This window comes from Hippocampus zosterae, unplaced genomic scaffold, assembly GCF_025434085.1.
Source record: "Hippocampus zosterae strain Florida unplaced genomic scaffold, ASM2543408v3 HiC_scaffold_365, whole genome shotgun sequence".
Classification (NCBI taxonomy): Eukaryota; Metazoa; Chordata; class Actinopteri; order Syngnathiformes; family Syngnathidae; genus Hippocampus; species Hippocampus zosterae.
Genome location: NW_026262906.1, coordinates 908 through 27,768, shown reverse-complemented (window position 1 = coordinate 27,768; position 26,861 = coordinate 908). Strand labels below are relative to the sequence as shown.

Below are 26,861 nucleotides of genomic sequence, written 5' to 3'. Positions count from 1 at the left end.
CAGGCGTCACTGAACAAACTGCTGAGAAAGCCTTGCCGAAACTGGACACCACTTTGGAAAGGGAGACGCCGGTCAAACTAGGACGGGGGAAAATTCTGGTTAGTGGGTGTTCTGTGCACGGTCTTGAGACTGAGTTCATGACTGACGCGAAGCCGGGCTGGCTGCTGACTGCCCGCAACTCCTCCACTCTGGGAAAGTCGACAAGCCCCATTAGCTTCATCGCCAGCCAAACGAGCCTCTCTCTCGCCGCCTCCCTGGGCTTCGACCTTGCGACCCACTCCGAATACTGGCTTCAAGAGTCCAAACCGAAACAGAGCCTGGGCGAACTGGACTAGGAGTACCAGGCCAAGTTGTAGGCGATCAGGCCAGTCCGCAAAATCAAGAAGGTGCAAATCCGCGAGAAGAGGGCCTTTGCTACGCCACCCGGGAGGTGGACTGCGAGGGGGATGCTGAGGCCCTGGAGCTGAGGGCGAGGCTGCAGCGGGACCGGTTCTGCTGATGCGGATGGGACTCAAGTTCGGTTGCAGCCAGTATACCGGCAGATGCACTCGCAGTGGTCGGTAGGCTCGCGAGGCTCGGGCTCGCCTAAGGGCAGTTTCATGTACTGGGCCATGGCGTCCTCGTAGTCCTGCATGACCCGGGCCATCATTGAGAACAGCTCCTTGTTGCGAGTGTTGTACTTGTCGATGACCTCGGTGTACTGCTCGTTGTTGCTGGCGAGCGTGCGCTTCACCCGCTCGATCTCGAAGCGGTAGCCCTGGTTGATCCTGCGCTCGGTCTCTCGAAAGGTATCACGGCAGGGGAAATGGCAGTCACACTTCTGCCGGCGCTAGCAGTTATTCTGCATCTTAATAATAATTTTATCTGACCACTCGGACAAAACAATAAAATTGTTGTTTTAAGGAGTATTTGGTCTGCTTAAAAATGAAATCTTTATGAATGCTCGTTTGCTATTTTCGAAAAAATATTTGCCAAAAATACTTTTGATGGGGCATTATTTTTTTATTTTTCCAAAATTATTATATATTTTTATTAACAAAACGAATATAAATTACAAAACAAAATAGCAAAGGCTTTACCAATTACTTACCGTCTCCGTTTTTCCATGAAAATTGATAAATAAATATAAACAAGCTTATTTCATTTGACTTCTAACTTATTTAGATCGTTATGTCGAACGAAAAGGGAGGGTTCTTTTTCAAGGCCGGAGAGGCCAAGCCCAGCCAGGTAATCCGCTCCTAAGTGCCCAAGCAAGGCACCTTCGCTCTTGGCCCTGGGGTCAGCTATGCTAACTACCCACCCCCTCCGCAGCCATCTCCCTCCTCCCTCAAAAAATCAACCTCGCTGCGACAAAACCTAAATCACTCGATCACGCCCCCTGTCGAGCCATAAGTTATTCCTCGCGACGCCATAATTTCGGTGCCTCACCTACAAAACTATGAAGTGAACCGACTGTCCCAGGCGCCGGAGCAGCCGAGGATGGTGCTGGAGCAGCCGAGGGTCTAGATGATGCCTCAGCTCAGGGTGGTCTAACAGCCTGCCCCGCCGCTGATCGTCAATAAACCTACCTGGGCAGGAAGCGTTATGCCAGTATGGTGAGGAGCACTCCGAGTATGGTGCCTCAGCTGAAATCTGAACCCAGTAACCCGGTGGTCATTCGAAATTAAGTGGTTACGAGGCCGGTAGCCAGCCATGAGCGGGTGGAGGACGGTTCCTGGGCCAAGTTCCAGAACCAGGTCAGACTTTAAAAAGAAGAGAAGAGCAGATCATAGAAAGAGCCAAATCTTTTTAAAGCAGACCTGAAATAAGAAGAGAGGGAGCAGAAGACTAAAGTGAACATCCAAGCCGAGAGGATAACCCAGATACAGCCCGAACTCAAAAAGAACAGCCTGACCGGAATCCTGAATTGAAGCGATTCAGGTTGGACCAGAAGCATCGGACCAAAAGCATTGAGAACATCTGGAGTGACTACCGGAGCAGGGAGGGTGGGTGGCTGCGAACCAACGCGGTCTACGCCTACCCGTTCGTGGACCACAAGCCGCGGGAGGGCAGCCCCAGGCAGGGGCCCTATCGACAGGCGTACCTGCCCAGGCACGGATGATTCGGATCTGATGTCAGCGGGAGAAGACGGAGGGGCGGTTGGCTTTGAAGACGGTGCGGAAGCGGCGGTGGGTGGGGCGGACGATCCGCTTGATGAGGGGGAAGCGGATCTTGGAGTCGCGCATCTGGAGGGAGCGGGGCCTGCGGATGTCCTTGGCGCGGGCGATGACCTCGGCCTTGATGACGTGGATGGTGTCGTGGTTGGCGCGGTGGCTGCCCGACATCTCCATGTAGAGCTGGGAGATGGCCCCGTTGAGGGTGACGTCCCGGAACTCCTTGTACATGTTGTGGTAGTTGGTCCGGGACTGGTACTTGAAGAGGATGCCGTAGGTCTTGACAGCCTGTCGGTTCTTCTCGAACACCTCGCGCACGGTGATGATCTGCCCGTTGATGCCCTTCACCTTCTCCTGCTTGCGCAGGGTGTACCAGAACTTGGACTTGGCCGCCACCTGGTTGGCCGCGAAGATCCGGATGGCCACCACGTCGGGGTTGGGGTTCTTCTCGGTGGGTTCTTCCGCCCGTAGACCACGAACTGCCGGATGCGCATCTGCAGGGACCCGTCCTTGCCCTCCTGCGGTGCCTTCTTCGCCAGCTTCACCATCGATTATTGTGTTGAAGATCAACAACTTGCAGATCCGATCAACCCATCAGCCCCCTGCCTCCTCCTCCTCGCCCCCCGCGTACAGCAGCGTCACTGGCCCGTCGTTGGTGCTGCTCACCGCCATCATCGCCCCGAATTCGCCCTCCTGCACCATCCCCGCCTCGTACTTCTTGCGCAGGTGCTCCAACAGCTGCCCGTACACCTTGCGCGCCTCGTCAGGGCCCATGGCCCGATGGAAGTCTGGCTTGTTCTTCTTCTTGACGTCCGCGTAGAGGGTGAATTGCGAGACCACCAGGATTTCAAGTTGGCTTCGGTCACGCTCAGACGCCAGGCCTGCGACTTTCCCTATTTGATCTCGTCAAAGACCTTGACTCGTAGGATCTTCTCGGCCGCACGCTCCGCGACGGCCGGGCCATCCCCGTGGGTGACCCCGACGAGCACAAGCAGGCCCCTGCCAATCTGCGCCCGAAGCTCGCCGGCGACTCTCACAGCGGCTTCAGTGACCCTCGTGATGACCAGTCTCATCCAGAATAGGGCAGATATAATCGTGGATGTAAAAGACGCAGATGCAGGTGCAGGATCACCTGCAGCTGGCCGGCACGAAGGCCATCGCCAAGGCCCTGGGGGATGAGCAGATTCTTTACTCTACGGCCCTGGTCAAGATCAACGACTACGGCAAGCGCCAGGACCGAGCCATCTTGGTCACCAACAAGAGTCTCTGCAACCTCAAGGGCAAGGACATCCGCAGGCGCATCGAGCTGGAAAAGCTCCAGGCGGTGACCGTCAGCCGCCTCAGTCCCGAGTTCGTGTGCCACGTCAATGATTAGTACGACTACCGGTTCTACGCCGCTGACCGCAAAGAGGAGGTCGTCAAGGCCATCCTCTCCGCATACGCCGGTCGCATCGGCAAGGGGCTGACCGTCTTCGCTCGGGACGAGGTCTCGCTCGAGGAGTTCGCGACCACCAAGGCGGACAAGAAGAAGGGGCTGGAGAAGCAGCCCAGCACCGGGGGCTGCGTGGTGCAGGCGGATGGACTGGAAGGCCTACTGTTCGGAGAAGTCCGGCCAAAGACGAGGACCCTGTACTCGCACGACCGGTCAGAAGTCTGCATGTAGGACTTCACGCCTCTGAAGATGCTCGGGAAGGGGGCGTTCGGGACGGTGATCCTAGTGGAGAAGAAGGACGACAAGAAGCTGTACGCCCTGAAGAGCATAAACAAGGAGGACATCATAAAGAAGAAGCAGCTGGAGCACACCAAGACCGAGAAGATGATCCTGGAGCACATTAACCACCCCTTCCTGGTCAACCTGGCCTACGCCTTCCAGACGCCCTCCAGCCTCCACTTCGTCATGCAGTTCATGCGCGGCGGTGAGCTTTTCCAGCACCTCAGCCTCTCCCGCAAGTTCGAGGAGGCCCGAGCCCTTTTTTACGCCGCCGAGATCGCCCTGGCGCTTGGTCACCTCCACTCCAAAGACATCCTCTACCGGACATCAAGCTCGAGAACGTCCTGATGAACGAGGAGGGGCACGTCAGCCTCACCGACTTCGGCATGGCCAAAATCGTGAAGGACAACCAGACCGCCATGACCTTCTGCGGCACGCCCGAATACATCGCCCCCGAGGTGCTCACGGGCAAAGGCTACACCAAGGCGGCAGACTGGTGGAGCCTGGGCATCCTGCTTTACGAAATGATCCACGGGCTGCCCCCCTTCTTCCACAAGGTGCAATCCAGCATGTACAAACTCATTGAGGAGGGCGAGCTCAAGTTCAGCGAGAAGGTGCCTTGCTCGCCCGCCACCCGCGACCTCATCGCCCGGCTGCTGCGCAAGAAGCCTGCAGAGCGACTGGGCTTCGCGAAGGACGTCGAGGAGGTGAAGGCTCACAAGGCTTTCGACTCGATCGACTGGGAGAACCTGGCCCGCAAGAGGTCAAGCCTCCGTTCAGGCCCAAGGTGGAGGGCAGCGCCTGGATGGAGAACTTCGACAGCATGTTCACAAAGCAGGCCATCGAGCTGCAAGAGAAGCCGGTCAAGGACCCGGACATGGTCAGTAAGGCCTTCGCGGAATTCAACCTCTCATGACTCTGATGACTTCATGTGCATACTCTAGCATTCATTAACATGCTGCCGATGCTGGTCCTGGTCCTGGTCCTGGTCCTGGTCCTGGCGGGTGCCCTCCGAGGAGGATAAAATGGCTGCCCTGTTCGAGGTCGCAGATACGAACGGGGACCAGCTGCTTGACCCGGACGAGGTGAGCATGTTGATGATGGCCAGCGTGAAGGTCCTCGATTCCTAGCACACCTACGACGATATCGTCGACTAGGTGGACGAACTGTTCTAGCACGACTCCAACTTCGACGGGGCGATCGACCTCTCCGAGTTCCTGGACCATTATGTGGATGAATTGTGAGGAATCTATCCTGCAGAAAATATATATTTCCTGAACAGGAAGTCGACGCCAACATAACTGCAACAGCCTTGCAACCCCCGCAATCCACCGCTGATAGAAGCAGACACTCACTGGCGGATTGCAACTCATACCTCGCTCACCTGATTATCACCTTTCGCCGGATGCTTCGCTTGCATGACCGCATCAGCTCGATGTGCAGCTCGGGCAGCTCCGTCGTAGGGGCGATCTTGCGGCGGACGATCTTCTGGTGGCGAAGCATATGCCGAATTTCGTCCTTGCACCTGCGCTCGATGCGGGCCTGCTCCCCGTCAGGCAGGTCAGGCCGCTCGATGTTGTCCAGCTCGTACCGGTCCATGAAGGAGATGTTCAACGAACTCTTCTGAGGCATTTTCCGGGAGTACTCTGCCGCGATCACGGGCAGCAGCTCGCTCCTGTATTTCTTGAGGCTGGGCACCTCAAACAGCTTGTGCAGTTTGTGCTTGGCGTAGGTGTTGAGCTGCGCGGCCTTCCACTCTCCGCTGGCCATATAATCTGTTGATGCTTTAGAACCTGGTCACCCGCAAAACCAGGCGCGGTGGGGCCAAGCCCAGCAACATCTGCACCCGCCTGCTTGAGGACCACATCGAGCGCCATAACCGGGAAAATGTCAGCTTTGACTTGTCTCTACTCCAGCTCCGCAAGCCGCACCAGGGCAAGCAACAACCCCTGCCGCTGCCCCCGCAGCCCAAGCCCAAGTCCGAGCCCGCTCTGTTCGATGCATGGGGAGACTAGCCAAGCAAGCCCACCTAAAGCACCACACCTCGTAGTAAGGCAGTGATTCTGCCCAAGAGCGGGCAGTCCTACAACCCCTCGATCGAGGCGCACGAACAACTAGCCGAGGAAATAGTGAGGTATGCACAGCCGGGACCCCGGCCTCGCAAGGAGAAACCGCAGCCAGCGCTGAAGAAGGTGGTGCCGAAGGCCAAGAACAAGAAGCGGAGGGTGGAGCAGCTGCGGATGTTTAAGCGGCAGGCGGAGAAGGAACGGGCGAGAGAGGCCGAGCAGCTGCCTAATTTCCTGAATGAGCTTAAGAACCGAGAGCGGCGCATCAAAAACAGGCAGCTTAGAGCCCGCCGGGAGAGGGAGGAAAGGCAGGCCGAGGAGCAGGACACTGGAATTGTCCAGGAGGGCCCTAAGATCGGGTCTTATCAGTACCGCTGGAAAGGACACGATTTCCTGCCGCTGGAAGAAATGCCGGGCAGCATCCTGGAGCTGCCGAACCGCCAGGAGGCGATTCGGGAGCGGCTGGACTCGATAAACCGGCGGGGGCTGGCGGAGAGGTGGACCGGTCGCAGGGCGGGAAGAAGCCACTGCTGCGGAAGTGGAAGCTGATCCGCAAGCACAGGCGGCTGTGATCGAATGGATTAGCTCAGAACCCAGAGAGGATGTTGAAGTTCTTGGTCTGCATGAGGCGCACCTGTCGGTCCACGAACATGCTGCGCCCGAACTAGCTCATCCGCAGGGGCTCGGGCCGGGGCCCCGACCAGGCCCTGCGCTCGGGCGAGGGCTGCACCGAGTGCCGGTAGGCCTCGGGGTTGTACTGGTGGGTGATCGGCGAGACATAGTTTTTATTGCTCTTCCGCAGCTCCTCGATGATGTCCATCATCTTGGCCTTGCGCTGCTCGGACTCCATCCCCTTGAACGTGCTCAGGGCGTCCTGCACGTTGCTCGACTGCGTCGTCGGGCTCTCCCTCGGCCTCAGGGTTTTCTTCATTTCAGGTCAAAATTATGCTGCTGCCTATTAGCTAATGCCTTCAGTCAATGATGGTTGATGATGAGTCATGGCATGTAGATGCTGCTGACCTGCCGGGTGGGCACTGGCGGGCGAAGGGAGCCGCCTTTCCGGTAGTCCCCTTTTGTGAACTTGAGGTCGCGGAGGGTCTGGCTGAGGCCTCGCAGTTTGGACTCGTTCTGGAGGGCCAGAGAGCGGCTGGCAGCCTGCTCCCTAATTCTGGCCAGCAGCTGTGCATGCTCCTTGTCAAGCTGCCTTAGCTGCGCCTCTTCCTCCTCAAGCTCCTTCCGCAGGATGAAGACCTCTTTGCTTGCTTCTTTGACCCGCTGGTCGTGCTTCTGCTCGTCCAGCCGGAACTGCTTCTTGAGGTCGTCCGCAGTGGCGCTCTGACCCTTGAGCCGCTCGCTGAAGTGCCGCTCCTTGACCTGCGACAGGCAGTTGTCAAGGGAAGTGACGTTCTCTGCTGACAGCTCTGCGATCCTGAGGTCTCGCTACAGCGCGGCAAGGGTCGAGGTCAGCTCGGCCGCCTTCTTGCGCATTTCAGCCTATGCAGCAGTCTCCCTTCCGATCCGCTGGTCGGCCGCCTCTATCTTTCCTTTCAAACTGTTCTTCTCCTCTGCTTTTATCTTCCTTGCAGCCAGACCGCCCAGCTTATCCTTCAGCTCTTCACGCCTGTCCCGAAGGAGACTGGCTTCGGACAGGCTGTCTTCGATGCGGCTTTCAAGCCCGTGATCTCGTAGTCCAGCCGATGGTTCTTCTCGATCACGTTGCTGGCCAGCAACTCGGAGTAAGAAGCCGAGTCCGGCTTTTGAATGGTGTCTGCCCGGTGCTGGAGCCGCTTGAGGTTTTCCCTTTCGGACTCTGTGATTTCCTTGACATCGTCGAGCCGTCCCTCAAGCAGGGCCAGTTCCGCTTCGAGGATGGCGTTCATCTTGTGCTGCTCCTCGTTGCGGCTGGTCTGGCGGGCCAACTCGCTGTCCGTCTCGAACAAGGTATCAGCACTGTCCTTGATACGACCCTCCAGCTCTGCTTTTTAAGCGAGAAGGCCCCTGCGGGTCTCGATGGCCTGCCTGAGATGCCGCAGGAGGATGGCGTTCTGTTCGCGGGCCTGGGTGATGTCGGTGGACATGCGGGTGCTCTGCGGGAGGTCCCTCAGCGCGGCGGCAACCTTCAAAATCTAACGATTTTTCTCTAGCAGCTCGCTGGCCAGGCGCTGGCGCTCCTCCTTCCGGAAAATGTTTTCTTCCAGCGTGACTTTGAGCTCATTACCCTTGCTGACCAGGCTGTCCTTAAGTCGGGTGTTTTCCTCCTCGAGGTAGCGGATGGCATCGGCGGGCTCCTTAATCAGGATCTGCTTCTCGATGTGGTCGTCATAGTGCTTGAAGAAGGTCTCGTCGAGGGTCTGGTAGTTGGTGCTGATCTTCTTGCGCTCTTTGAAAGTTTGCAGCATTTCATAGTACCGAGCAGTGAACCGGGCATCTGGCTCGTCCTGGTCCATCTCCTGGTCCTCCTCCTCGTAGTCGTCCTCCTCGGGCTCGGGCTGGCTGCCCAGCGTGGCCAGCATCTGTAGACTCGGCCCCCTCGGCATGGATAATAAAATCGATGCTCACTTCAAATCAAACCGGTAGGTATCGCTAAATCCGATCTTGTGCGGTCCCCCCGAAGACGTACAGGTGGCCCTCCACTCGCAGGGCTAGATGCCCGTCCCGTGCGCACGGCCGTCTCGGCCCGTCGTACTTGTTCAGGTTGAAAAGCGGCAGGAAAAAGCGACTGGGCTCGGAAGGGGCCAGCACCTGATCGTAGCCGAAAGACAGTCCCTTGGTCGGCGGGCGGAGAGACTGTTCCCCCGATCAGCTTGATCGAGTCCCGCAGGGCCTGACTGCAGGGCGTGACGTTCATCAGCTACTTGTCGGTGGCAGTTGTCTTTACCCTCAGCCGGTTCAGCATATCCATCTTCCTCTCCAGCATCAGCTTCTTCCGGCGGTCCTGGATGAGCTTGGTCGGGGACTGCTATTAGGTCTTGGCCTTGGTTGAGGACATGACTGCCTGCACGCTTAGTCGGTTGTTTGACCGTGCGGGAGGCGGCTGACTATTTCAGCAGGTGGCGCCAGCGGCCTGTGCCTGGGTCGAAGATCTGCAGGTCGTTCAGCTAGTTGGTCAGGTCGTGGTAACCACCGAACACGACCAGACGTCCTTCATACTCTGTCATTGAATGTCCTCTCCTCTCAAGTGGGGGGTTGGCCTGCTGCACCTCGCTCCAGGCCATGCCCTCCAAATCAAGCAGCCAGAGGTCATTAAGCCGCACTTTGCTATCCCCTCCAAACAGGAACACTCGGTCGGGACCTACCTTGCAGGCTGCAGCATTGCTGCGGGGGCAAGGCCGAGCTCCCTTGATTTACTGGCGTTGCCACTACCGACCATCCGGCTTGTAGGCATACACCTAGCCACTGTCCTCTTCGCAGGCCGTGCAGAACCCCATCAGCACGAACAGCGTGTGCTCGTGGACCACGCTGCAGTGCGAGTCCAGCCCACAAGGCGGGGATGCCGCCTTGATGTGCTTCCACTTGCTGGTCTTAAAAGAATACTAGTGCAGGTGGTTGACACTGTGGCCGCGCCGGTCCTGGCCTCCAAACATGAGCATGGAGTCTCCATCGAGCGAGCAGGTGTGGAACCCGCGCTTGCCTGGCAAGTCCCCGTGAGTCTGCACCCGTTCCCATCTGAACTTGTCGGCCTTTGGGTCCAACTTGTAAAGTTAGGCCAGCATGCCCACCGAGGCGGAGTACCCTCCATACGCGTAGAGGCAGGAGCCGTAGGCTACCCCGGCTGTGTACTTGCGAGGAATGACCTTTTCTCCGAAGAACTTGAGCTCCTGCCAGCCTAAGTCCTCTTGCGCAGGCTCTTCCCTGCTGAACGAATGGAGCTTGCTGCGGAAGGAGCGGTTCTTGGAGCGTGGGCCGGTCGCCTGCTTTAACTATTCTTGCATTATTTTATTGCATGGCGGAGAAAATCCCGGCCTTCAAGGGAGGCCTTCTGGGCCGGGAGCATTGCAAGGCCCTGGCCGCCAAACTCATGGCCCGCTACGACGCAGACCGTGATGGACAGCTGACTGCGCAGGACGTGGGGAGGATGCTGATCGACTGCTACCGCGGGATGAACCAGGAGCTGCAGCCAACAGCCCCCGAGATCCACCAATTCGGGCAGCAGCTGGGCCCATCGCTGACCGCAGCCGGGCTGGAGGAGGCAGTGACCAGACTGCTCTACAGGTCGGGCCGGGCGTGACTATAAATAAAATTATGAACCGGCTCACGGTCGAGCAGTTGGGCCCGTACTCAGAGCTGGAGAGTCTGAGGCACCGCAGGGAGGAGGCCTACCGCGAGAGGGCCAGGCTGCTGGAGGAGATCCGCAGGGAGCAGGGCTGCAGGGACCGCGCGGACGAGGCCACCCAGCAGCGAGTGCACAAGGCGACGCGGCTGCTGCGGGAGAACAGCGAGGTGTTCGACTGCCCGTTCAAAAAGAAGTACGACCGGCTGCTGGCCAGCTTCAAGCGGCACCACAGATGATGCATCTTTGGGTCAACTGCTCGGCTCCAGCGAGAAGTACAGTTCGCTGATGAACTTTATGTGCTCCGTCAGCTCCCGCAGCTAGGACTCTCCCCTGCACGGGCTGTGCAGTGAGGGGTCGAAGCTCTCTCTGCTCTCGGCCTGCAGCAGCCCCAGGCTGTGCTGCTTGCGGACTGTCTTGAAGGTCGGTGATTGGTCCCCGCGCGTGCTGCTGGGGCTGGCCCCCACCTTCAGCTACTTGCATTCCAGCCGCAGCTGGTCCATGACTGCCTGCTTTTCCTGGGCGCTGCTTCTGGCGAGGTCCCGCTCATGCTGCAGGTTGAGTATGGCCAGCTCCCTGTCCTCGACCTGTCTGGCCAGCTGCTGCCTGAGCTCGTCCACGTGCCTGCCCATCTCCTCGGTATTTTCAGCAAGTCTCTATTGCAAATCCTTGATCTGCCTCTGGCTTTCCTCACGCTCGTCTCGCAGCTTGGCCAGCTCCTGCAAGTCCTTGTCCGATTGCTGTGCTTTGAGTTCGGCCAGCTAGGCGGCAACCAGCTCCTTGGCGGCTCGCTCCTCTTTGAGCTGCTGCTTACAGCTGCTTCAAGGCAGATTCTGCGCTGGCCAGCTGGCCCTGCAGCTGTCCCAGCTGCTGGCCATAAGACTCTTTAATACTCCTCTCGCGACCCTGCAGCTCGTCTCTCAACTCGACTAGTCGTTTCTCGCTTTGAAGCTGGCTGGCCTTGTACTACTCCAGTCGCTTGTTGAAATCTGCCACCTGCTTCCTGAACTCTTGGCCTTCCCGCACCTCCAGCTGGCAGGCCGCCTGCTCCAGCTCCTCGCAGAACTCCTCTTCCATCCGGAGCAGCTACTCCTGCAGCCTGCAGTTCCAAGCCCGCAGCCGGCTGTTCTCATCTTCTTTAGGCTCCTGCCTTTTGAAGAGCGAATCCAGCTCTAAATCCAGCCGGCCCAGGGCGGCCTGCATTTTGCCCAGAGCTGATTACTTCATGGCCAACTGCGCGGCTGCTTCAGTCAGGCTTGCCTCAGCGTTGATCAGCTTGGCAGATAGCGCCTTGATGTGGGTCTCACGTTCCTGTAGCTTGATGTCACAGTTTTCGTGCTCTGAAAAGGCGAGGACTTTGCTTTAGAGCTATAAGATCCTGCGTCTGAGCTATTCTTCGCGACGTGTGGCATGCGACAATTCGATAGTGCTTTTCTCGACTGCTTTGGCGTTCTGTTCCTGAGCCAGAAGCAGCTCAGCAATCTGCCGATTTCGTTCTTTCACAGCAGCTTCAACGGCTTCTTTCATTCGGCTTTATTGACCCTTCAGCTCCCCTCGGACCCGCTCCCTTTCGGCGTTAGAGTCTTGGAGCAGATCTTCGAGATGCCGGATTTTGTCCCTCTGCTCTTCGCTGGCTGATCGGGCCGATGCCAAGGCCTCAGCCAACTCTCGATTGCGAGAGGTCAACTGATCATCAGGAAAGAAGTCCTCCTGGTGGGTGTGGCTGAAGCTTAATTCGGAGCCACCCTCGCTGATGGAGTGCGAGTCCTGGGGAAGAAGGGACAACTGCTGCTTGACAGAGAGGGCCTGAACCTGTCGGAAGAGCTCGTCGTTGTCCCGAAGGGCTGTGTTCAGTCGCTCCTGTAAAAATTATTTTTGGGCCAGTAGCTGCCCTGCCTCGGCCTGGGCCCGCTGCTTGTCCATCTCGACCTCCTGCTCGAAGTCCAGTAAAAAGCCCTCCAGCTCTTGCGCCTCTGCCTGCAGGACCTTGATCTTGCGCTGGTAGTCCTTGCAGTCCACGTTCTGTTGGCGGATGAGCTGCTCAGCCTCCCTGAGCTCGCTGAGCAGGCATTCCCTCTCTCGCAGCAGTCCTGGCAAAGGAGTCTCTTAGAGCTGTCTGACCGCATGCTAAAATGTTTTAAGCATGCAGGTCTTCATTGGCAATTAATTCAGCAGGACGACCGCCCCTCCAAGCTAATGCAATAAAGACTGTCTGGGCCAAGGGGGGCTGAGGTCGCCCTTGCCCGGCATAACTGGTCATTTAAATTTATAGTATAAATAGAAATACTTGTATGAATTTGCGTTTATTTGAAAGCCTCACTTTCTCTCGAGCTTCTATACAATATTGTTCAGCTGACCCAGCGCAAATATTTTTTCGTGGCTCCGGAGGGCGCAGGTCATGATATGGCCTACCACAGGTCCCGAGAAAAATACCTGTAGGGGCGTCCTGAGTCGGTCCTGCAGTAGCACCTTCCTGAACTCGTCCGCCCGGAAATGTGTCTTCCAGGAGAGATGCCGTTGATACCAGTGCGATTGCTCTGGAGTAAGGGAATTGTCTTACAGGCGTTATTGCAGATAGGCCTTAAAGCCTAGCAAAAGGCAGGAGCGCACTCTTTCCTGCACAGGCCGCCTCGAGAAAGGCACTCTGGGAAGCCGGGAATTGATCTGCGATCGATCCATGCGCTTATTATATTTTTTTGCGTTATCATGAAAAAGGCTGAGGGGGCCGATCTGACCCAGGCACATGCCAGCGGAAAGGCTGGGGCTGTTTCTTACCCGTATCAAAAAATAATCAGTAAACGAAATTATTTTTTTTCATTAGGCCTCGCCCCGGGGCTTGAGGTCGACCACCAGGATGGTGATGTCGTCGCGGACTGTGCTGTTGCGGGTCCAGCTCTCCTCGGCCAGCTGGAGCAGTCCTCTGCAGCCCTTCTTCAGCTCGCCGCGCTCGTAGAAGGGGGCCAGGAACTGCACAATTTCCTCATTCTCAACAAACTCCCAGAGCCCGTCCGAGGCGAGGATCATGAACCGGTCTTCGGGACGGATTTTGTGCCGGGTCAGCACCGGGGTGGCGATCATGCCCGCCTGCGTGCCCGCCTTGTCCCCGAAGCTGCGGGTCATTGCAAGCCCCGGAATACGGATTTTGCTCAGCCAGACCCGCAGGGGGCCGATCGGCCTGCCCCGCTCGTCCCTCTGATTGTCGATGCGCCCGCCGGCCTTGATGATCCGCTCCCGCTCGGGCTCGTAACATGGCTTCTGGTCGACCGAGAGGGCCGTCGCCTCGTACTTGTTGTTAATAAGGGTGCCCAAAATCGCCCTGGAGTCCCCGACATTAGCACAAACGAGACTGTCCTTGTCGGCCAGGACGGTCACCAGAGTAGACCCCGAAAAGAAGGTGTCGAAATTTTCCTCGAAGAGCTGGCGGTTGGACTAGTGAAAGGCGGCTTCAAAGGCGGCGGGCAGGTCCTATTTTGCAGCGAGGGCGAACTTGACATTCTTCGGAATGGAGGCTTTTAGAAACCTGGAGACGAGATGGCCGTTGGTGCCGTGCCCGTCGCAGATGGCGTAGAAATCGGAGCCGTTCATATCTTCGATGATGAAGTTGTCTTGGTTGATCTTCTGTGCTCCGCCGATCGCGCAGCCAGCCTTGGTCTCTACAAACATCCGGAAGAGCATGTTCTTCTTGCCCCGCAGCTCCTCGGCCAGCCGCTGTTCCTCCAGCGTGGCCTTGTGCTGCAGCAGCGAGCCCAGGTGCCCCTTCGAGACGGCCTTCTTGAGGACTATTTTCTTCTTTTCAGGAGAGCGGTAGTCGATCGCCCGCTTCTGCGCCCGCGGGGAGTAGATGCTCAAGCTGGTCAGGTCAGGACTCCAGCTTCTGGGCGGACTGGCGCTGCACCTCGATGTTAGGCAGCTTTATGGCCTTTTTCATCACGTATTACAATTCAGGTTTATGCCTGCCCGCGTGCCCATCTTCCGCCTGCTTGAGGCAGAGCCCTCCCATGCCCCCATCAACCGCATCGCCCACTACCGCCAGCAGCCACACTTCCAACCGGGTCCCGCGGTCGAGCAGCCAGCCCGGGAGGCTTGTGCCGAGCAGTGTGCTGCGATCGAAAGGCTGCGCCAGCAACTTGCCGAGGCGAGACAGCAAGAGCACGAACAGGCAGTATACTTGCAGGCGCTGGTGTCAGAGTTCCGCCAGCTGCAGGGGCAGCTGCGCAGGCCCTCTGCACTGGAAGAGCTGACCAGCCCGCTGCAGCTCTTTTGAGCGATCGAATATTATGCGCCAATCGAGCGATGAGCCATACCGGGTGCAGCACTTGGTGCAGGCCCTGGAGCTCGAGAAGTACTGCCCACTGGTGCTGCCTTACCAGGAGGGGCTGGTGACCGAGGGGCAGAACCGGGTCCGCAAGCAAGCCAAGCTCGTAGAGGCGCTGAAAGGATCCTCAAAGACCCCGAGCGCGTTCATTCTCGGGGTGTACGAGACCGACCTGGAGCGGGCGGAGTGGCTGCTGAAGGAGTACCACCGTGCGCGGCTGCAGAAGATCCAGACCTACGCCCTGGCGATCGCCAACCAGCCCGAGAACTACGCCTCTAAACTGTCACGCAAGGAGTCGGCCTTCCACGAAAAGTATGTCAAGCTGCGCGTGGCATACCTCGAGAGCACAGTCACCAATTACTTTATCAAGCCCTTCCGCGATCTGGGAGTGGCGGCCCTCTTCGACCCCCAGTACCGGCAGCTCGCCATTTCCAACAAGGAAAACCTGAGGCCCCGAGGCGAGGACCGAGGCGCCTTCGTGCTGGGCGTGCTGGTCAGCAAGACCGAGCTACGGAAGAACATCGACTTCAAGCTGGCCGGCGAGGGCACGGGCGGGCTGCTGGGCCGGCAGGAGGTGCTGATAATCCCGGTCGGACAGATCCTGCCGCAGCTGCTGTCTGGCGAAATGGCGCTGATCTGACATCATCCCTTGCGAGGGGCGATTTCTAGCTTGGCTGCGGTCTCAGCCACGTGCCTTGCGAAGTAGCGGTCCAGCTTGCGGTTGAAGACCCTGTTGCGGGCGTTCACTCCGGTCTCCTCGTCGTCCTCGTTGTAGTGTCTGCGGCGCTTGAACTTCTTCTTGTCCTCCTCCTGCTGCCTGATGTGCTCCGCAAGCCGTTCCTTCCTGAGCTCATCTTCAGGCAACTCGCAGTTCGGGTCCTCTTTGAGGGCCGCCAGGGCATCCTGGTCCACTTTCAGGTGCTGGGTCCTCTTCAGGTAGGCGTTGTAGAAGCTGTCCCCGTTGAACACGCTGGAGGCCTGCTGCGGGGCCTTGTGCTCATGCGGGAGCCGAGAGGCTGTTGAGTTGAGATAAGCCCTGGACGAGAGTCCCAGGCAGGCGAGATGTTGGCGGGAGCGGGACTGCTGCTTATACAGTTCACGGCGCTGCTCCTTGAGCTGTAGGCGCGGGTTGCTTTAGAGAATCTCCTCGTGGACGGCGTCGCTATGGGTTTAGGCCCTCTGTCGCTAAAGCTCGAGGTGGACGTTGTACAGTCTGGCCTGCAGTGACTATGGCAGCAAAGGCATGAGTTACTCAGTGCTGTTCTTGCGGTCAGATGGTGGTTCCTCCCCAGCATGCCGCTCTTCAGATGCGTCTGGCTGCTCAGCTGGTGCCTTTTAAGCAGGGCGCTATCTGTTGGCCATTGCGCCCCGCAGCTCCTCTCTGAACTTACCGAGTTCCTTCTTTTTGGCAGCAATCTCGTCGAAAGTCTGTTTGCAGAAGGGGTCGTATTTCATGAACGCCTTGATGTCGTCGATCTCGCCGGAGTCGAAGATCAGCACCGGAATGCGGGGGCAGTCGGCCAGGTCGAGGCTCGACCGGGCGATCTGCCGGACCACAGGCATGCCCTCGATGACCTGTCCGAACACAACACTGCGGTCATCCAACTGGGGTGTCGCCTTCAACGTTATGTAGAACTGGGAGTTGTTGGTGTCCCGGCCCCGGTTGGCCATGGTCAGGAGCCCTGCACATGAATGCCGACGGGTAAAGTTCTAGTCGGGGAAGGTGCGCCCGTAGATGGAGTAGCCACCGTTGCCGTTCTGGAGGGTGACGTCGCCGCACTGGATGAGGGAGTGGTCAACAACCTTGTGGACGCGAGTGCCTGAGTAGCACAGCTTGTAGGGGCCAATGGTGCCATAGTCGCCGGCACAGAGGCCCCTGAAGTTCTCGGCGGTGAGGGGAGTGATGTCAGCAAACAGCTCGAAGATGACCCTGCCCGCCGTGGCAGTGCCGATTTTGAAGTCAAGAAAGACCTTCGGGTTTTTTCTGCTCATGAATATTGAATTATCAGAGCACTTCGATCTTCTTCTCCTCTTCGGGCAGGGGCGCTTGCACCCACTCCTCCACCCAGTGCCAGAAGTCCTCTCTCACGAACACTGTCAGCTGCTCGTAGTCCATCGTCAGCAGGGCCTGCTCGCAGATCTGCAGCCCTTTCATCACCAGACCAGTCACCACCCCCTCGCCGTCCAGTAGCAGGATGTCCATCACTCTGCTGGCCAGCGAGGTCGTCAGATCGCAGAGAGTGAGGGTCAGGTAGCAGTGCACAAACGCAATGGTCCACTCATCGTTCAGGGCCTGCAAGTGCGCGTACAGCGCAGGCAACCTCGTCCGCAGTCCCTACTTGAGCAGCGCAAGGGACTTGAACACTCCCGGCAACTCGGGCAGGAAGTTCTGCCGCACCCCCAGTTTTTGCATGAGGTTGACCAGGATCCAAAACGAGTCTTCTTCAGTCTCGTCCTCCAGCAGCTCAAAGTCCAACTCTACCTCGTTGCAGACGAAGTCCATCAGCCGCAGCACCGACCCCGCGATGTAGTTCAGCCCCTGACTGTAACCGATCTCCGGGTCATAGTTGCTGTAGGCAATCAGCACCCTCCGCAGCTTTTCTTTGGTGCCTTTCAGGCGGAAGAACTCCTGGTTCGTAAAGGTGCGCCCGATGTCCTTGTCGATCTGGCTGGCCCATTTGTCCTTGGGCTACCCGTGCAGCTCTGCGTAGGTCTTGGGGGACTGCGCTTTAAGCTGATGAATTTGTGATAATTGTTTCCAGAGCTCCCTGCGCAGGTAGTAGGGCACGCCCTCGAGCAACGTCCTCTGCAGCTTTTTCTGGTCGACACCCCGCCACCCCCCGCTCCGGACGATCTCCTCCATCTCGTTGCGAGTGAAGCAGACACCGACACCCTCCGCGTACAGAAATTCGTTTTGGGAGATCAGCACCGCCATGGACTTCAGCTCCTCAGCGGTCCTTTCCTCGGTGGGCAGGGGTTCATGCCTGGTCCAGGCCCTTTTGAACCATGCAAAGAGATTCATTATACGGATAATCAGCTTTTGGCCTCATTACCGGCCGGGTCCACCTCGGCGCTAGGGGAAAAGCTGCTGGCCACGAACCCCGAGTTCCAGAACAGCAGCTCGTCCAGGTCGTTCTTGGGGGCCACTTTGTGCGCCACCTTCGAGTTGTGGATGTACCCGTAGCGCACAAGCTCCTTGTGGGTGGCGTTCACGGCGGCCAGGTATTTCCGGTAGCAGGCCTGGAAACAATCATCGTTTTGAAGCGGACAGAGCTTGGTGCAGCGGTACACTAAGTCCTTCTGCACGCCCTCGATCAGCTCCCTCCGGATATCTGTGTTCATATGAAAATCGTGATCACGACTTGCTGCGGGCTTGCTTTGGGCAGGGGTTGGGGTTGGGGTTGGGGTTGGGGTTGGGGTTGGGGTTGGGGTTGGGGTTGGGGTTGGGGTTGGGGTTGGGGTTGGGGTTGGGGTTGGGGTTGGGGTTGGGGTTGGGGTTGGGGGCTTCAAGAATTCCCTTGTTCGGGCTGATCCTGAATTCTGCAGAAGGGTATTGCAAGAACGCCCGGAAGGGGGCCTGCTCCTTATCGATGTTGGTGATGCGGAAGGACAGTAGTGCCGGCTTGTGGGGGTCCGCCTCGACCCGGATGGTCTGATCGGGCGGAGGCGGAGGGGCCTCCACATCCAGCTAGAAGTCAAAGTACATGCCCGCGAACTCCACCTTAATAGGCATCCTGACATTCTGGATCGGCTTCAGAGGCTTGAACTCTGCAGCCAGCTCGAATACGGTCTGGTCGCGCAGCTACTGCTTTTTGAGGATCGACAGGCCCAATGCCCGCTTCAGCAGGGAGGACATTATCACCCGAAACCCTGAGGCTGCTGATTTGTGGTCCAGAGTCAGGGTGAAAGACTTGTTCACCCGGTCCCTGCAGTCGCATTTCAGAGACCCCAGGTAGATCGGGTCTCCGACGAAGCCCGTCAGGACGAGCGGGTATCTGGCCACCACCGTGTTACGGACCGACAGCACCAACTCGCTCCTCTCGAACATCTCCTTCTCAGGCCGGAAGCTGAACTCCAGCAGACCCCTTTGAAGAGGGCCAATTTCGAAGTACCGAGAGGACTGGTCCCTTCTGATCATCTCTGCGAAACAAGTGGCATGCCAGCTGACAATGGTCTAGGAGCGAAAGTGGTTCGTGAAGCTGACTGCAAAGTGGGTGGTGCCTGAGACCTTCGCCTTCAGGTGGATCTACTACTCGGCGGGGGGTGACTGTCCCGACACTCTCAGGAGGAACAGGTAAGGGCCGATCTCCGAGTCGTAGCGGAGGAGGAGCTCCTGGCTTTGTTCGATTGAGCAGTACGAAACTGATATGGTCTTGTCCTCATACTACCGCAGAGAGACGGGCTCGGGGTCTACTTGCAGACCGGAAAGGCTGTCTTTTTGGGGGATGGCCTTGACCTGCCTCTTGGTGGGGTTCGTGAAATGCAGGTCCACCCGGCAGGGCTGCCCGTGGTAACACTCCACGAGCAGCACATTCTCGACGACCTCGCACTTGACCTTGAACTCGAAATTAATGATCTCGAAATCGCTTCTCGCCCGTACGATGAACTCCAGGTCCTCCCAGCAGAGCAGCTCGAACTTGATGGTCTTTTCGGAGTTAGGTTCCAGCTCCTCTTGGCTCTGGATCGCCAGGGCCTACAGCGAGCTGCTCAGTTCGTATGTCTTCTGCAGCTGGCTGGCGTTGCGCAGCATGAACTCGGCGTGAAGGCGGGTGCGGACAGGGACTGTCTTTGGGAGGTCCTGCAGAAAACAGTCAGAATGATGAGCTTCTTATGGAACTTGGTCTTCAGCAGCAGCCTGCCCTCGTGCCTGCCCGTCTAGCTGCACAGCACGTTGATGCTCTTGCTGGTCTGCACTGCCCGGAAGCCTGGAGTGTCACTCTCTAGTTCGCAATTCTCCATGTCCGCGAGGGGGATGTTCTGGGGGATGTTGGGCTGGAGGTCAAGAGTCATCTCCTCCTCGGAAGTGCCGATCTCGCACTGGCCCTCGAACTGCAGGCTGAACTGGAGCAAGTTGTTGACCAGCAGCTCCACCCGCGCAGAACTGCATCTCCCGTATTCCTGCTCCTGGTACACCACCTAGAACTCTCTGCATTCGCTGGGCGCCAGCACGAATTCTTTAGGAATGTCGGTCGAAAACGCGGGGTCCGCCTCCTCGCCGGCCCTGACGACTCGCCACTCCTGATCACTGCTGTTCAGGAAGGGCAGGGGTTGCGTGGTGGACTGTCTCCCCACGCAGTTGAAGCTGAAGGCGTAGACGACCGGCTTAATCCTGAACTTCAGGAAGAGTTCGATGACGCGCACTTCTTTTTTGTTTTTGCTGACCTGCACCAGCACGCTCTCCTCCTCGACCTGGCTGTACGACTCCGCCACCAGGCTGACCGAGGGCGGGCCCCGACGCCCCAGCGGGCAGGCCGCTCCTTCCCCCGTCCTGAGGTAGGGCACCGCCGGGTGGAAGCTGACCTTGAGCTCGTCCTTCCTCGAAAAGGAGATCCCGCCACGGTCGAACGCCAGGGACAGTTCGAACGGACAAACCTCGTTGTAAAGCACCTCTTTGGTGACTTGCTTGGCAGGCAAAGGCAGCTTCACCCTCACGACCAGCCGAATCACGATGGTCGCCTTGAATTTGCTGGTGAGGTCGACTCGGTACTCGAAGTCCTCGAGCTACTACGCCTGCAGCTTGAGGATCAGGGTGAGGGCTGGCTTGCCTGGGTCTGTTCGGATGGCCTACACCTCGAGCCTGTGGTCGGTCGGGCAGCTGGCCAGCTACTTGCTGACCTGCACCTCGCCGCCCTCGTCAAAGCAGCTGAGCAGCGGGTGCCTCGTCTCGACCGCCTCGTAGAGGCTGACGGCCACCTCGATCTACTAGTTGATGGGGGTGGGGCGGACATCCCCGCGAAGAGGGACCACCGAGGGCTGCAGCCCCAGGAAGCTGCTCTCCGGGAGCAGGAAGATCTTGGCCTCGTAAGGCAGCTGCCGTTTCGGTTTGAACGTGATGCTGAAGGTCTGCGTCTAGCGGGGCTTGAGGCGGTACCCCTCGGTGACCTCGAGCTCCTCGCAGGCGAACTACGGAGGCCCGAGCAGCAGCACGCGGTACCCGTAGCAGTCCGAGCGGTTGATCAGCCGCACTGTGCGCACGCAGCGCTTGTTCAGCTCGCTCTTGACCTCCAGCTCCTGCAGGCTGGTGCAGTTCGCCATGGCACTGAAGTACAGGCTGGACAGGAACGGATTCAGCCAGGACCCCAGGTTGTCCCGCAACTGCTGCGTCAGCCCCCGGTCCAGCACTTCTTCGCCCACCAGCTCCTGCAGCCGCCAGTGCCCCTCCCGGCTCAGCAATCGCACCGGCTGGTACGACTCCTTAGGCGCCAGCGCCCTCTGCCGGTCCAGCCAGCTCAGAGCCGCTCGTTCCATCTTCGACAGCTCAGTGCTGCCCTCCTCCGATTCCTTCTTGAGCACCTCTGCGTTTCGGAACAGAAAGGCGGTGATCAGCTGCAGGCAGAGCTGCATCCACGCCGCCAGCGCCAGCTCCTCGAAGGGCGCCTGCCTGCAGACCGACTCCTGAAAGAGCTCGAAGAGGGGGTGTTGATCGACGGGGATGCGCTTTTCCTTGCGCGCCTTTTCGAGGATGGCGAAGTCATTGGCATGCAGCAGGTGCTCTGGCCGGATGTGGTGCAGGCGGAAGCCCAGCTCGATATGTGCCTCCAGGAAGGTATGCCACTTCAGCAGCTTGGATAAGGCCAGGGCCAATCTCTCGTCCGCCTCTTTGACGGAAACAGGCCTGCCGAGGGGCTCAACCTTGGCCTTCAGCCGGAGCAGACAGCTCTTGGCAAGCTGGGCGTCGGCCTGCAGACCGGCCGGAAACTCGCAGTGGACCGGGATGGCCCCGATATCAGCCAGGTACATCTTGAGGGAGGCCAGTTCCGGAGCCAGGCCAGGCTGGTGACTGAGCTCGGGCTTGTTCCTGTGGAAGGACAGGCACTCCAGCAGTCCGACACAGCTCATGGCCACCAGCCGGATGCGCCTGGACATGCCGTTCCGGGCGTAGACCACGATGTAGCTGACCAGGCTGAGCGGGGTCCCGCTCGTGAAGAACACCTTCAGCCGGACCCGCAGGTTGCCCGAGGACAGCTCGCAGCCCTCGGGAAACTGCAGCTGGACATACTTGGCGTGGTCAGGGTTTTCAAGCACGGCCTGGAGGCGGGTGCTGGTGAAGCCGCTGTTCTCGATGGTGACGGTCTCGCAGCTGATGGTCTTGGGCGGCTGCGGCCCCATGGTTACGTCGTTGGGAGTGATCGTGAAGTTGGGGGCGCTGGCCCGTCCCTCGATTTCGAGCGAGATGGAGTACACTTTTCTGGTGCGCTGGTTGACTACCGACAGCAGCACCTGCTTCAGGAAACTGCCTGGGTGCAGCAGCTTGAACGAAATCTGAAGGGACTGCCGGGACTGCGGCTGCACCACCAGCGACTCGCCTTGCTCCAGGAACTCGAAGTGCTGGCAGAGGGCCGGCAGCTGGAGCAGCAGTGCGTCCTCTCCTTCATTCTCGAACTGCAGCTCTTTCAGGAACTGCTTGGGCCGGGAGGGGTCGATCACCGCCTCTTCAAACTCGATCCGTGTCTGCGAAATCTTGAGGAGGGTCGGCTCGGCAGTCATCAGCAGCTTCAGGCAGCAGGAGCGGGTCAGGCTTAGTTCGTGGACGAACTGGCCCGGTCGCTTGCAGACCACCGACACTGCCAGCCGCGCAGAGCCCCCCGCCTCGATGCGCATGACAGTCCCGGCCACTTCGCGGCTGGCCCTCGACGAACCGCAGCATGACCGGCCCGACACATCAGAGGCCGACTCCTTGGGCTGCACGTGGGTGAAGACAGCGACCTCTTGGGAGTCGACAGGGGGGACGGTGATGTCCAGCTGGAAGTGGTAGGGGTTGACGATCTCAATGGTCTGGGGCTTACAGACATGCCCGACCAGGGCATTGCAGAACTCGAGTTATGGTGTCTTGAGCTCGGGCTTTGGGATGAAGCGTTCACCCTCTATGTTGATCTTGAGGGAGTGCCCCCAGTACCTGACCTCCAGCTCGCCTTTGAACCGGCCCAGTCTGTCCAGCACCCCGAAGTTCAGAGCCACCTGCCGCTCCTTCCCCAGGAACACTCTCTGCACCTTGGGCTCCAGGAAGTGTTCCAGGCACCCGCACAGCTACAGCTACATCGGCGCAGATCCTTGCAGCTTGCTCTCCACTCCGATGCTGACTGAAAACAGTTGCTCGAACTCGGGTAGGCTCGCGGTGACCGACTGCGGGATCGCCACCCGGATGTCCGGCAGGAATGCCACCAGGCTCACGCAGGTGTCGTCCCCGCACGCGGCCTGGATGCGCAGCACGTCCGTGACCCTGCCCTCCTCCTTCGCATGAGCGGCCTTGTAGGACACAAACGAGATGACGATCTCCCTGGACTCGCCGGGCTGCAGGACCCCCTCCTCGAAGTTGGCCGAGAAGACGGGGCTGGCCAGCTTGACCGAGAAGGGGACCACCCGCGAGTTGTTGTTGAGCACGACCAGTTTCTCAGTCAGGATCAGCTGGTTCGACCCCTCGACCGAGAACTTGATGGACTGGCGGTTGGTCTTCAGCGTGAGGGGGATCAGGTTGGCAGTCACCGTGAAGGCGAAGGTCAGGCTGCCGTTCAGCCGGTAGTTTACCGTGTCCTCGAAATGCCGGGCGTGGATGTTCCGCAGCACGATCTTGAAGCCCGCGCGCTGGCCTGCCGGCACCACCTGCAGGCCCAGGTCGCTTTCAGACAACTCGCTTCGGGGCTCGACCAGCTGCACCGCGATGGGCAGTTTGGTCCCGTTCTTGACCCAGAATGTTTTTTCATACCGTTCCTTGGCGAGGATGTCCCCGAAGTCCAGGCAGGTCGGGCCCGCGTCAACTTTTAGCAACTCGCCTGGGTTTAGCTTCCGACTGCAGGCCGCCCGCTCCAGATTGTCCTGGCACGCGCCAGGCCATTTCCTGGGCCCTGTGTCGGGGTTGAAGCAGTACTTCCAGAATTTGGTGGGCTTGTACTGGCCGATGCACCGCTCCACGAACAGCTTGTCCCTCGGCTTCGGGAGGCTGTACCGCGGCTCCTTAAGAGAGGCAGTCCGAGAGAGTTCGAAGTGCTCGACCTATTTAAACTCTTGAAAAGACAGGCTTCTTTTCTTGCGCTGTGATTAGGAGGTCTTCTTCGAGCTGCCAGAGGGCTCTTAAGGGATCGGTGAATGCCCGAACACAATCCCCAAGTCGACCGGGCGCCTGTACTTCCCTTCCAGGGCTACCACCATGCAGCGTGGTTTTCCCCCCTCCACCTTCGCCACTGGAAGGTGACATCCTGAGACTCACTCAGTGTCAGGGTCACCTGGAATTATTTAGTCTTGGGGTTGAAATGTTTTTTGAGTAGGCGGGATTCGCAGGATACCTGTAGCCCTGTAAAGACGAGGGTGAGGGTGATCGGCAGTATGCTGGTACCCTCTTTCAGGGACAGTTCTCTGTAGGCCTACCTGACTTCCAGGGCCTGCTCCACAAACTGCACCTTGACTGGAAAGGTGAGACGGATGGCGCCCTCGATCACCAGCAGGTAACGCTCGCTGATGGCTGCCTTCTCTGCAGGGCTGACTGGAAACGGGCCTTCGCAGGTCAGCCTGATCTACTGCCGGACCTTGGAGGGGATGGTCAGCATGTGCGGGTGGTGAAAGATGGATCGGCTCTGACGGAAGGCCTGCTCGCTGGGCGACAGGTTGGAGGGGCTGTTCAGTTCGACCACTTTGAGCATGATGTCCTTGTCCTGCAGTCCGTCGTTCAGCACCTCTAGTAAAACAGTTGAAGGCGCACCCAGCAGCAGCAGTCCGAAGTTGATCTCTGAAAAGGGGGCGCCGTCCAGGGTGAACTCGACCTTGTTGGAGGCGGCCGTCCAGCTGACCTGCGTCTCGAGCTCGAACTGGAAGTACTAGAAGATGACGTTTTCGGTGACGTTTTCGGTGAAGGAGCCGGGCTGCGAGGGTGTGGCCGAGAAGCGCAGTTTGTTGCCGCCCCAGCTGCAGCACCACTCTACTGGCAGGGTAGGCCAGAGCCTTAGGCTTCGAGCGGATCGTCAGCAAGGTGTCCTACTCCGATGCCAGAGACTTCAGCTGGACGGGGATGTAGAAGACCTTCTCCTCGTTGGTCAGGATGGTGCCCAGCTCGATTGCTCGCGGGATCCCGATGTTTTACTGGGGCAATCTGCAGATCAGCCCCACCGAGTACTCTTTCTACGAGTCTTCACAGGCCAGCAGCAGGCGCTCCTCGCGGGCCCGGCGGGGCGTGATGGGCTGGTAGCTGACGGTGACCTGGCGTGAGGCGCCGGGCTCGAGGTCCTCGAGGCGGTGGACGGAGAGGCGGAAGAGGGGCGGGGGCTGGAGGTCGAGGGTGAGGAGGCCGGGGCCAGGGTTGCGGACGGTGAAGGAGCGGACCTGCAGCCCCTCGTTTTCGTCGAAGAGCAGGGGCTGGTGAGGCAGCTCGAGCTTCATGGTGAAAGAATTAATTGTTGTTGATGCTGGGGGACCCCGACAACGACGAGGAGATCCGGATGTTCCGGGGTGAAGAAGATCCTGCGCAGGGTGGACGCCGCCAAGCCCACCGGCAGTGTGGTCTCGATCATCATGCCCCCCAGGAAGCAGATCTCGGACGTCTCGAAGCTGCTCACCGAGGAGCTGGGCAAATCCTCGTGCATCAAGGACCGGACCACCCGCAACTCGGTGGCGGAGGCCCAGACCTCGGCCATCCAGCGGCTCAAGCTGTACAACAAGGTGCCGCCGAACGGGCTGTGCCTCTACACGGGGCTGGTGATGGAGGACGACAACAAGGGCGAGAAGAAGATCGTCATCGACTTCGAGCCCAACCGCCCCATCAACCTCAACATCTACAGCTGCGGGCTGAACTTCGTCACCGACGAGGTCAAGAAGGAGCTGCTGGCCAACGAGCCGCCCTTCGGTTTTATCATTGTTGATGGCAACGGCGCCCTCTACGGCACCCTCCAGGGCCGCGCCAAGGAGGTCATCAACAAGTTCACTGTCGAGCTGCCCAAGAAGCACCGCAAGGGGCGGGCAGTCCTCGGTCCGGTTCGGACGGCTGCGGGTCGAAAAGCGGCACAACTACCTGCGCAAGGTCTGCGAGGTGGCCGAGAGCTGCTTCCTCGTGAACGACCGCGTCACAGTCACGGGGCTGGTGCTGGCGGGGTCTGCGGACTTCAAGAACGAGCTGGAGAAGACGCAGATGTTCGACCCGCGGCTGGCGGAGAAAGTGGTCAAGGTGGTGGACATCTGCTACGGAGGGGAAAACGGATTCAACCAGGCCATCGAGCTGAGCCAGGACGCCCTCGAGAGCGTCCGCTTCGTCAAGGAGCGCAAGTCGATCTCCAAGTTCTTCGACGAGATCGCAACCGACTCCGGCATGGTCTGCTACGGAGTGGCCGACACCATGAAGCTGATCGACGCCAAGAGCATCGCCCGGGTGCTGCTGTTCGAGGGTAGAGTGCTGACCAGATCTGCCACACCTGCGCCTGCAGCTGCGTAACCCCAACACCGATGAGGCTGTCCTACCAGTACGTCACTCCCGAAAAAATAGCCGAGACGCGCGAGTTCACGGACCAGGACGGTTCGCCCCTCGACCTGGAGGGCACCGAGGTCTTCACCGAGTGGATCACCGAGAACTACAGGGGGCTGGGGATCGAGCTGGAGCTGGTGAGCGACCGGTCCCCGGAAGGCACGCAGTTCCTGAAAGGGTTCGGGGGTGTCTGCGGGTTCCTGCGGTACAAATTGGAACAGGAGCTGCTGCTGGGGGAGGAGTGGAATGGACCTCCGATGACGAGGACTTTATGTGATCCAAATGCTGTTGTAACGCGCGAATCCTGACAGGCATTTAAATTTCGTTATGTCTGCCTACGATCTGGTCAGCAAGGCCCAGGCCCTCTGCCTCCTCCTCCAGCTGCCCGAGCCCTCCCGCTTCTCCGTCCTTCGTGAAGACTGGTTCTACGCCCAGGCCGTGCTCGCCCTCTACCCCTGCCTCGAATTCGACTTGCGTGAAATCAAGCGTAGCCACGACTGCTCCACCGCACGGCTCCAGGCCCTGCTCGGACTTCTCGCGAATGACATCTGTCCCGGGCACCCCTACGCTGCGGCCCTCTCCGCCGCAAGGATAAGGCAAAACCACTGCCCCGAGATTCTGAGGTTACTGTCCTTACTCGAGGATCTGGCCAAGGACCTAAGCTTCGACTTTTATACTCAGAGA

The 26,861-nt window shown here is 58.9% G+C and overlaps 5 protein-coding genes across 5 annotated transcripts; 2 read left to right on the top strand and 3 right to left on the bottom strand.

Annotated features, from left to right (window-relative positions):
- Positions 1 to 331: 331 nt before the first annotated feature.
- LOC127595034 (60S ribosomal protein L18a-like) lies at positions 332 to 2,701 on the bottom strand. The gene is given in 6 exon segments (XM_052056742.1): positions 332 to 495; positions 586 to 780; positions 1,676 to 1,742; positions 2,021 to 2,083; positions 2,130 to 2,611; positions 2,614 to 2,701. Coding segments are annotated over 6 exon segments (1,059 nt in total).
- A 46-nt stretch (positions 2,702 to 2,747) lies between these two features.
- Positions 2,748 to 3,226, bottom strand: LOC127595033 (uncharacterized). Its single transcript, XM_052056741.1, is given in 2 exon segments — positions 2,748 to 3,004; positions 3,007 to 3,226. Coding segments are annotated over 2 exon segments (477 nt in total).
- A 41-nt stretch (positions 3,227 to 3,267) lies between these two features.
- On the top strand, positions 3,268 to 5,108 carry LOC127595032 (serine/threonine-protein kinase Sgk2-like). The gene is given in 5 exon segments (XM_052056740.1): positions 3,268 to 4,183; positions 4,186 to 4,571; positions 4,628 to 4,744; positions 4,809 to 4,949; positions 5,040 to 5,108. Coding segments are annotated over 5 exon segments (1,629 nt in total).
- Positions 5,109 to 15,157: 10,049 nt separating this feature from the next.
- LOC127595031 (uncharacterized) lies at positions 15,158 to 16,507 on the bottom strand. Its single transcript, XM_052056739.1, is given in 2 exon segments — positions 15,158 to 15,531; positions 15,907 to 16,507. Coding segments are annotated over 2 exon segments (975 nt in total).
- An 8,593-nt stretch (positions 16,508 to 25,100) lies between these two features.
- On the top strand, positions 25,101 to 26,454 carry LOC127595030 (eukaryotic peptide chain release factor subunit 1-like). Its single transcript, XM_052056737.1, is given in 5 exon segments — positions 25,101 to 25,121; positions 25,178 to 25,666; positions 25,668 to 26,102; positions 26,105 to 26,413; positions 26,416 to 26,454. Coding segments are annotated over 5 exon segments (1,293 nt in total).
- Positions 26,455 to 26,861: the final 407 nt, after the last annotated feature.